Genomic DNA, 11,428 nt, shown 5'->3' with positions numbered 1-11,428 from the left:
GAATAGTAGACAGGAATGAAAAACACGTGGGTCTTTTCGGAAACGCAATGCTGTGCTGCAACTGCTACGCAACTTTAGCGTTAAATATTCTGCGGCTACAATTTTCTGGAGAGAACTTAGCGAAGAATTGAAGTGAGGACACTTATTAGAAACAATTCTCTTTTAAGTTTGAGTTTTACATACTTGATACTAACAAACAAATTTGAATATATTCGGGTTTTCTGCTCTTCATACACCCTCACAAAAAATCGCTTCTGTAACATATACTCCCAAACATATTTTGCTTCAAGCATATACATTTTTGGGTATTGCCCAAACATTTATATGTTTGATCTCTTCCAATATATAATATGTTTGAAAGCATATTGGTCTAAACAATATATGTTTGGGTAGTCTAAGTTCCAAACATTTTGTATTTTTGCATCCAAATTCAATAATGTTGTCTTCTAAAAAACAATATGTTATTATGTGAACATATAATATGTTTGGAAGCATTTTGTATCCAAAAATATTATATGCTTAAAAAAATTCTCCCAAACAATATTATGCTCAAAATTTTATTTATTTATTTAATCAATCAACAATCATAATGAATTATGAAAATAAACAGGTAATATAGGTGCTAACAACATAGGTTTTCGACCTGAATGCTCAAAATTTTGTTTCTGTCTAATTGTATATTCCCCCACATCTTTCTCACTTCCACGAGATTTTTTAGTTCTTAGCACCTTTTTCTGTAATACAAACATTGTAGAAGAAATTATTCAATTTTATGATTTTTATTTTATTTTAATTTTACCTTTTGCCGGACGGGGATTCGAACAGCGGACCACACAGTTTGTAAGGATCAAAGAAGTAGCTGATCAATTGCCCAAGGAAAAATAAAATGTTAATTTTGTAATAACAAGCAACAACCACCAACTTAATTCAATATCGCTCCCTGTTAAATAGCGCTCCAAGCTACTAAACACATATATGTTTATAGGCTATTTCTAAATTAATATATGTTTGCATCCAAGCATATTATATTTACAAACATTTTATGTCCCAAACATAATATGTTCTAACATATTAACATATATGTCCCAAACATGTTATGCTAGTTTATGAACATTATATGCTTGCACTCAAAAATATTGTGTTTAAAAATTTGTGTTCCAAACATATAATGTTTATAGCCAAACATATGAAAAACAGTCTTTTTCATCCGTGTATGTAATCAAAGTCATTTAACCCTTGTGCACTCCTTGGGTCAATTTGGATATTTTTTTGAAACTTTTATTTATCCATTATAGGGACGAAATGTATGTTTTTAGAAGATAATAATAAAAATAAAATATTTCCATAATCCGCACGTGGAAAGAGCACTTATCCAAGGAGGGCACAAAGGTTAAAGACGAGTTAACGACAACTTAATTGTTTTTTTTTTTTTTTTTTTTTTAATTTTTTAGAGAATTTTTAGAATACGATCCATGGTTGTGGATAATAATATTAGGTCCGGCACTATTTTGGCACTTTTTACTTTTTCCTTCTGATTACAATCCCACAATGGAGTAAATGAATGTAATCTTAACTTAGACAAGATTAGAAAAATAGAAACATATCACATATTTTTTTTTAATAGATTTTTATTAAAAAAGTTTTATTTTTTTTAATAAAGATACAACTATAAATTTTAGTTTGCTTTGATTATTCGATAAAAGAAAATTCATGGTGGGTTATAAAGACATGGTGGTTGGTGGTATTATGTTTTGGTGCAATATATTGTTTGGGTTGGAGTTTCTGGTTTCCCTAACAACACTTTTGTTTATATTTGCTTTTAACATGTTGATTTGCAATTAAAAATAGGTACACATATTTTGAAGGCTTTTCAAATTTGGATCTTAAGGCATTATATTAAAATGTAGAAAAATATTAAAATCTAGAGAGAAATATTTAATATTGAAAATTATTATTTTTCGATAAGATGTTATTTTTTAACTAAGAGCACTTCCATAATAATATAGCTAAATTACCAGCGAAAAATAAATACAAAATATTTTTAGTTTCATATGTAACTTCGAAACCGAATCCTTCTCCTACTACCACATGCCAATAAATGCCAAATTTCTGATCCATAGTTTCCTTTATGACACGGGCTGCTTGCTGCAAAAACAAAAAAAAAACGATTAGGAATAACTAATTAATTTGTTTTATAGTTAATTTTGTTATATATTCAATTTTTTTTTTAATTTCTGATTATTTTGTTGTTGTTTTTATTTATTAGAATTTTAAAAACTATAATAAACATTAAAGCACTAGCTACAAAGGCTATCGGTTTTTTCTGTCGTAGTAGAACATTTAAAATCTATATTTTTTCATTTACACAATACTCACCTCATAGTTGGATGCATATTTTTCGCATGCTGTTATGGTTAATTCTAAACATTCCAAGCGCATCTCCTCATTCATATCCGAATGCTGGCATAATCAAAAGGAAGGTTGTAATATATATTAAGAGATTTATCACTTTGAGCATGAGCGTGACATTTAAAAAATTTGTTGGATGACAACATTTTAATAATTGTCTTCGCTCTGGCTTGATGTTTTGAATATACAATAAATATTTTTGATTTCTTACCTTGACTAAAGGATATACATGGACAATCTTTTTATCGGCTTCCTTTTCGGGATTCCCGCCATCATCAGCCATTTCGTAGTTTTTCCTGCTGTTTATAGAATTGTTTCTCTATATAATTTGTATATATTAATGATTTACTTTTTTATATTTTCAAATATTTTTGACTGTTTTTGATAAGTCCTTGTTTTGTGTTTCAGAGTTTCCAATTCATTAATAACTTCATTCATTCGATGTTGGTGAAATGTGTTTCCACTTTTCTTTGAATTTGAGTGTGTGTGTGCGTGTTGTGTGATTGTGCACTGGGGTTCTTTCGCTAATTTCTGTTAAGTTCTTCTGTCATTCATGTAAACGCTACAGAATCAGGGGAATTTTAAATATGTTAAAGCATTTGCAACAAGCATTATGGAAAAAATTGTGTAATGTTAAGGTGGGTATTAAGTTCGAATTAAAGGTGGGTATTAAGTTCGAGTTTTTTCACTGAAGTGAAAACTAAATCAGTAAAAAAAGGCATAAAATTATACATATTTGTTGCAGATTTTATTATAACTTGATGGGGAATAGCCTAAAGCAAGTTTTCACAAAGTTTATATTCCTTAAAAAGTATTATTAAAGAAAAGTAATCGTGAAAGAATGGCGATTTTAGCCGCCAAACTCGAACTTTATACTCACCTTTGGCCGCTAAAAACGTAATTTTTTCAGGATTACTTTTCTTTAATAATCCATTTTAAGGAATACAAACTTTGTGAACATTTGCTTTGGTCTTTTCCCCATCAAGTTATAATAAAATTTGCAACAAATACGTATAATTTCATGCCTTTTTCTTACTGATTTAGTTTTCACTTTAGTGATTTGAGCGGCTAAAGGTGGGTATTAAGTTCGAGTTTAGCCGCTAAAATCGTATTTTTTCACGATTACTTTTCTTTATTACTCCATTTTAAGGAATACAAACTTTGTGAAAATTTGCGGTAGCAAAAATTTATTAAGTCTACAACAAAAAACAGGGCTGTGTACACAAATTTTAAACCAGCTAATCGCTTTTAAAAATTGTTAATATATGTTCCAAATATTCCTCAAATAAATTGTTTATTATTTACAGACCTTTTAAAACTTTTACCCACACAATGATTGTAATAAATTAAATGTTTGCTGCCAAAATATGCTTTTGACAACCCTGTTATTTTCATTAGAGGTGCGTACCAGCTTACGAAATTGAACGCTACCGAAAATTTCGTTAGCATAAATAGCAATGCATTTCTTATGGGAATGAAATTTTTCGCTAGAGGTGCATACCGGCCTTTAGCCGCTAAAATCGGTAAAGTGAAATCTAAATCAGTAAGAAAAAGGCATAAAATTATACATATTTGTTGCAAATTTTATTATAACAAATTTTATTATAACCAAAGATTTTAGCGGCTAAACTCGAACTTAATACCCACCTTTAAGGTGAGTACTGTGTTCGGTTTTTTTTCGCCAAAACAAAATATATATGAAGACGATTATATTTTTATCAAGTCTTATTTAACTAATTTAAAGAGTAACCGTGAAAACAAGCTGGTTTTCAGCTTGAAAACTGCACATAGATTTACCCAATTTTTATTACACTTTGAATATCGAGAAAATAATGAAATAAATTTGTTTATTTGCATTTATATACATTGTCCCAAACAGCCCACTAAAATAAATAAAATCCTGTTAAAAATTGTTAGGTTATCCAAAAAACCTAATAAAAGAAAATTCTAATTTTTAATAATTTAATAAATTTTTATGAAGTAACACTGATACGTATGAACACAATCTAAGTAATTTACTCATGTTAGAAAAATACGAACTAATTTCACATTTAGTAAAATTGTGTACTACACTTGTTTGTTCTCATATCATTAAAGTAAGCAAAAAGTAATAATTAAAATATAAAAAAAAATAAGGAACATTTTCGCAATGTTTTTTGAACTTTATCTAATGTTTAGTACTAAGTTCGTTTCTACGAAAAACGAATATCTTCATCTATTTCTCTAAATAGGGTATCAAACCCCGGGGATGTTAACTTATTTATGCGGAATAATATGCCTGCCTATTTTTTCGTACGAAAAATCGAGGGTTGTATAAATATGTGTCTGAAAATACTCAAAACAAAAATTTCGCATTTATTCCGCGCTAACGTTTTTTATATGGAGTTTTTCGTGCGAAAACGTGATTTTAGTACTAGGCTTAAGGGTTCATACAATATTGTTCAATTTCTCGTGAGTAGGGCGATTGTTGTTCGAATCGACACTACCAACAGATACGATTTCCTCGGTGTGCGTGGTTGTGGTGACAAAACGCATGCGCCAGCTATTACCCACAAAGGGTCATTCTTGGAATAAGGAAACCTTAGATCATTAATTGTATGGGATGTTCCGTGTTTTTTATATCCTCCACTAGGTATAGTATGAAGTTGCGATTCCGTTTGTAACACATCGAAACGACATTTCCACTATACTATAAAGTAAATAAATACTTGATCAGGACGACTACCAAAGAAGATTTAGTCTACATTTTTACGATGATTAGGTACTGTGTCAATAATTCTTTCTATATGTTTTGGACAGTTCATTAAATCTAGGCTCTTTAACTATACTGAAAAAAGCATGCCCGGTTCTAAAGATTTTGTCTTTACATTAAAAATGTTGGTATTGATTCCGAGCCAAAGAAGCGGAGAATACAAGTAAGGATACTTTTAAGACATAATTATCTTTTAAATTTGGGTTTTGTGTACTTGCTTCTAGGAAGCAAATTTTAATTTTTTCGCTTTGTCAACTATTTTTCTTCACATGCTATCGAAGTCCTTTAAAAACGAGTTAACGACAACTTTATTTTCCAAATTAAGACTAATGGAAGAAATTATGCTATGTTTGAAGTAAAACACGTCTTTAAAATAAAGTGTTGAAATACATGTCCCATATTTGAACGATTTTTTGCTTTGTAGTCTAGATGCAAAAAGACAACAAATTTAAAGACAATTTCATTAAATTTAAAGAATTTTTCTGAATTATTAAAGTCAAGTTGACCTTAGCCCAAACAATTATTCTTTCATGTTATGATACTCATTTTTAAGTGAAATCACTTAATTATAAGGACAATACGACTTCATTGAAAAGTTTATCGACTTTTGGACAAGGAAAAAAACTTTATATTAGAGAAATGCGTCTTCTATGCTAAGAAAAATTTGCATTCGTATTTTAAAGACATGAAATCTTTGACCTCACGACAATATTTTTTTTGTATAGAGCGAATATTCAGATACTATGCCTACACTCATTTCGAATCAAAGATGCTGCTTCTTTAAAATAAGGACATTTTTTAGGGAGCTATGTAGCTTTAAATCTAAGCTATATAAAATTAATATTAGGATTTTTCGAATTTTCATTCTCTTGTTGATATTTATTAACAAATTTATTCATGTATAAATAAATGTCAGTTAAAAAATTCATATTATAAAATATACTGTTATGTGAACAATATTTCCTTAATTTCAAAATAAAAAACTTTAAACAAAAGAAGCAAAAACCTCAAAATAAGTATTAGTCTATATATAAAACATGTTTATATTTAGTCCAAAGACTCATTGTCTCAGTTAATTTAAAGATTATTTCGTTAAATCAAAAATGTCTTTCTTTACTTTAAGGAAAATTTTCATACGACTTTAACGAAGGGACGTAAATTTCAAAAATTCGTATCCTAAATTTAAAATTTTAAATCAAAGATTATGAACTTTCTTTTAGTTGAAATTTCTTGTGTAAATTATGTGTCCTAAAATTTAGGTTGCATAATCTTACATATTAAGTCAATATTTTTTTCAATGCAAAAATTTTTTTTTTCAGTTTTAAGGCCACTGGAGATTTGCACAAATTTCCCAACAAATTTCGAAGTACTTCTAAAGGCACCCCTTTAAAAGCACTTTCAAAAATGTCCTCCCAAAGATGTTCTTTATTTTAACTACTCAAGATGTTCTTTTATTCAATTTTTTATAATTCGCTTTTTTCCATATTTTTAAAGGAGAGTAAAGGTTAGTAGAAATGGTACAGTTTATTTAAATTTTGTCGAGAAAAAATGCTAAATCTATTCTAGAAAAATTTTGAATTTTTGAAAATATTTGAGGTCATATTACAAGCCATATTAAATTCAACGCTTCTGCGCCAATTTCGCACCACTTCCGGTTCCAAAAAGAACATTTTCACTACTTTTTTGACGACGCTTTTTTTGCTGGATTGAATTGTCCTCGACCTGACACGTACACACAAAAAATTTTTTTTCTGATTCAATCACGAAATTAATTGATCCAATTATTTTTTTAATTCAAATGTCTTCAATCACAGAAATGATAGTATCAATTAAAAAATTAATTGACTGTCAATTAAAAAAAAATTAATTGATCCACTTAAAAAATTAATTGATACTATTAATTTGTGTGATTGATTTTTATTTCAATTAAAAATTTTGTTGATTCAATTAAATTTTTAATTGAATATTTTTTAAAAATCAATTAAGATTTTAATTGGAAAAATTTTTGTGAAATTTTTTTCTGTGTAGATAGTACAAATATTTAGAAGTAAATCTATGTTCATTAGCGTAGCTAGCTAAAAATTAATGGACTGAAGTTATAGGTTCAATTAATGTTTTATTTTATAAAAATAAATAAAAAATGAGACTTCAGGTTAACTAGTCAATTAATTTATAATAAAGCAACAAAAAGCAGTTCCACACTTTTTCTAGCAAAAAACTAAACTAAAAGCAGTTCCACAATTTTTCTGGGGGTCTAAGCCCCATCCCCAGAGGCCTTCCTACGCCTACACCCAGAGAAGGAATATGATCACCTCAAACATGTTTTAAGAGCAAAATGTTATTTTTGGGTGGTGACCATGTAACATGTAATTTTTTCGGAAATCATGTATCTGATTTCGGCAAGCAGGTTATATTTGACGATAAAATAACATTTTAGTGACAAACATGTTACATGGTCACCATACAAAAATAACATTTTGCTCTTGAAACATGTTTGAGGTGATCATATTCCTTCTCTGTGTGTATGTTTTTACTTTAATCCAATATTTAAAGTACGTGTATATAATTTTAACCCACAAATATCGATGTAAACCAATCTCCCGAATTTTTTCTATTGGACGACCACTGTATAGTAATTGGAGTTATAGAAATTCAACGCTATTTATATGGAAAGCACTATATACTGTTGATGTATTGGCGGAAGTACAAATTGCGAATACATGCACTTAAATTGCACACACACACATCAATACTTCTGAAGACTTTCACCCTTAAATTTATATTCCCCATGTTTTCACTATGCTTACATTTACTTCGGAAATTGTCTAACAACTTTACGAGAATTGTTCTCCCATTGTTGATAAAATATTTTATGAGTGTGCCTTGTTGATTTCCCATTTATTTAATGTGTCATGTTTGGAGCTGGAGATGTAATATAATCCAACCCCTGTAGTTGTATTTTTTGTGTGTTTGTGAGTGCATTCATCCAAGCCGGAAAAAATGATATTTCTTCTATTTGCAGTTATAGTTAATTGTTAATTCCACTCAGAATTTTTCGATGAAATACGCATGCAAAAAACACTCAAAGAAATCGGTTAGTAAATATAACGACAAATAAAATGTTTCTCTTCACTTTCGGAAACATTTAACAATGTTTGATGGCAATAATCTCAAAGAATTTTTTAGTAGAAACAACAGAAAAACCTTTTACAACAGCAAAAAATATTCTGAACAAGTATATACGGCCGTAAGTTCGGCCAGGCCGAATCTTATGTACCCTCCACCATGGATTGCGTGAAAACTTCTACGAAAGACTGTCATCCACAATCGAATTACTTGGGTTGTGGTATCTTAAAACTTCTTAACATCGTTTTCTAAGTTGTGAGTTAGTCCATACGTGGTAGAGAGCCGGAATTGGAATTTCGGATTGCTTATATAGGCTATATACAATTATGGCTATATAGGCTATGTACAATTATGAACTTGATATGAACCAATTTTGTGTGATTGGGGATCGATTTATCTGAGGGCTATATATAACTATAGACCGATATGGACCTAGTTAGGCATGGTTGTTAACGGCCATATACTAGCTCAATGTACCAAATTTCAACTGACTCGGATGAAATTTGCTCCTCCAAGAGGCTCCAAAACCAAATCTCGGGATCGGTTTATATGGGGGCTATATATGATTATGGACTGATATGGACCACTTTTGGCATGACTGTTAAATATCATATACTACTATCACGTACCAAATTTCAACCAGATCTGATGAATTTTGCTTCTCCAAAAGGCACCGGAGGTCAAGTCTGGGGCTCGGTTTATATGGGGGCTATATAAAGGGTGATTCTTTTGAGGTTAGGATTTTCATGCATTAGTATTTGACAGATCACGTGGGATTTCAGACATGGTGTCAAAGAGAAAGATGCTCAGTATGCTTTGACATTTCATCATGAATAGACTTACGATCTGCCACAACGTCGAATTTTCAGTGAATGGGCCCTAGAAAAGTTGGCAGAAAATCCGCTTTTTTATCGACAAATTTTGTTCAGCGATGAGGCTCATTTCTGGTTGAATGGCTACGTAAATAAGCAAAATTGCCGCATTTGGAGTGAAGAGCAACCAGAAGCCGTTCAAGAACTGCCCATGCATCCCGAAAAATGCACTGTTTGGTGTGGTTTGTACGCTGGTGGAATCATTGGACCGTATTTTTTCAAAGATGCTGTTGGACGCAACGTTACGGTGAATGGCGATCGCTATCGTTCGATGCTAACAAACTTTTTGTTGCCAAAAATGGAAGAACTGAACTTGGTTGACATGTGGTTTCAACAAGATGGCGCTACATGCCACACAGCTCGCGATTCTATGGCCATTTTGAGGGAAAACTTCGGAGAACAATTCATCTCAAGAAATGGACCGGTAAGTTGGCCACCAAGATCATGCGATTTGACGCCTTTAGACTATTTTTTGTGGGGCTACGTCAAGTCTAAAGTCTACAGAAATAAGCCAGCAACTATTCCAGCTTTGGAAGACAACATTTCCGAAGAAATTCGGGCTATTCCGGCCGAAATGCTCGAAAAAGTTGCCCAAAATTGGACTTTCCAAATGGACCACCTAAGACGCAGCCGCGGTCAACATTTAAATGAAATTATCTTCAAAAAGTAAATGTCATGGACCAATCTAACGTTTCAAATAAAGAACCGATGAGATTTTGCAAATTTTATGCGTTTTTTTTTTAAAAAAAGTTATCAAGCTCTTAACAAATCACCCTTTATAATTATGGACTGATATGAACCAATTCCTGCATGGTTGTTGGATACCATATACTAACATAACGTACCAAATTTCAACCGAATCGGATGAATTTTGCTCTTCCAAAGGGCTCCGGAGGTCAAATCTGGGGATCGGTTTAAATGGGGGCTATATATAATTATGGACCGATTTCGACCGATTTTTGCATGGGTGTTTGAGGCCATATATTAACACCACGTACCAAATTTCAACTGAATCAAATGAATTTTGGTCTTCCAAGAGGCTACGTAGGTCAAATCTGGTGATCGGTTTATATGGGGGCTATATATAATTATGGACCGATGTGGACCATTTTTTGCATGGTCATTAGAGATCATACACTAACACCATGTACCAAATTTCAGCCCGATCGGATGAAATTTGTTCCTCTTAGAGGTTCCGCAAGCCAAATCAGGGGATCGGTTTATATGGGGGCTATATATAATTGTTAACCGATGTGGACCAATTTTCGCATAGTTGTTAGAGACCTTATACTTACACCATGTACCAAATTTCAGCCGGATCGGATGAAATTTGCTTTTCTTAGAGGCTCCGCAAGCCAAATCGGGTGATCGGTTTATATGGGGGGCTATATATAATCATGGACCGATGTGGATCAATTTTTGCATGGTTGTTAGAGATCATATGCTGACACCATGTACCACATTTCAGCTGGATCGGATGAAATTTGCTCTTCGTAGAGTCCCCGCAAGCCAAATTTGGGGGTCCGTTTATATGGGGGCTATACGTAAAAGTGGACCGATATGGCCCATTTGCAATACCATCCGACCTACATCAATAACAACTACTTGTGCCAAGTTTCAAGTCGATAGCTTGTTTCGTTCGGAAGTTAGCGTGATTTCAACAGACGGACGGACGGACAAGCTCAGATCGACTCAGAATTTTACCACGACCCAGAATATATATACTTTATGGGGTCTTAGAGCAATATTTCGATATGTTACAAACGGAATGACAAAGTTAATATACCCCCATCCTATGGTGGAGGGTATAAAAAGGGATATCAGTCACTGTATGCTAAAATATAAAGTAGGGGCTATTGTAGAACATTAAAAGAAATATACACAAAGAAAAATTAGACTTTCGGAGCCTCTTGTTGAAGCAAATTTCATCCGACCTTTTTGAAATTTGATGTTAGAATATGACATCTATATTTTATAGCAAAAGATAGACCGATATAGCCCATCTTCGAACATAGTGTGGCAAACTTATTACATTCTCTGTTTTATATAATTTTCAGCAAACTATCGACCGTTAAGCAGAAAGGCTGGTATTTCCACAATGTCGTCATTATTTTGTTGTGACAAAAAAAAGTTATAAAATAGCAAAAATTTAATAATGTTTTTTTACGAATATTGTGCTCCGCTATCTATATCAAGAATCTTCTTTTGGTGTATTAATCATTGCTTTTCTAGCATTTTTCTATGCGAATCTTCACCCAGATATACATAT

The 11,428-nt window shown here is 31.7% G+C and overlaps 1 protein-coding gene across 1 annotated transcript; it reads right to left on the bottom strand.

The window, feature by feature from the left end:
• Positions 1-1,857: 1,857 nt before the first annotated feature.
• LOC142239045 (dynein axonemal light chain 4) lies at positions 1,858-2,919 on the bottom strand. The gene is made up of 3 exons (XM_075310810.1): positions 2,621-2,919; positions 2,377-2,460; positions 1,858-2,145 (listed from the first exon to the last, which is right to left on the bottom strand). The coding sequence occupies exons 1-3, from the start codon at positions 2,690-2,692 to the stop codon at positions 1,981-1,983; spliced, it is 321 nt and encodes a 106-aa protein (XP_075166925.1). The 5' UTR covers positions 2,693-2,919; the 3' UTR covers positions 1,858-1,980.
• Positions 2,920-11,428: the final 8,509 nt, after the last annotated feature.

Source organism: Haematobia irritans, chromosome 5 (assembly GCF_050003625.1).
Source record: "Haematobia irritans isolate KBUSLIRL chromosome 5, ASM5000362v1, whole genome shotgun sequence".
Taxonomy (NCBI): Eukaryota; Metazoa; Arthropoda; class Insecta; order Diptera; family Muscidae; genus Haematobia; species Haematobia irritans.
The sequence above is the reverse complement of the archived record's forward strand: the minus strand, read 5'-3'. Positions and strand labels throughout refer to the sequence as shown.

Bases quoted from the DNA above. Each gene is read 5' to 3' on its own strand.
- LOC142239045 (XM_075310810.1), bottom strand. From the start codon at position 2,692: ATGGCTGATGATGGCGGGAATCCCGAAAAGGAAGCCGATAAAAAGATT. The intron at 2,461-2,620 runs GTAAGAAATCAA...TGATTATGCCAG, and splicing joins ATGTATATCCTTTAGTCAAG to CATTCGGATATGAATGAGGA. The intron at 2,146-2,376 runs GTGAGTATTGTG...TTGTTTTTGCAG, and splicing joins AATATGCATCCAACTATGAG to CAAGCAGCCCGTGTCATAAA.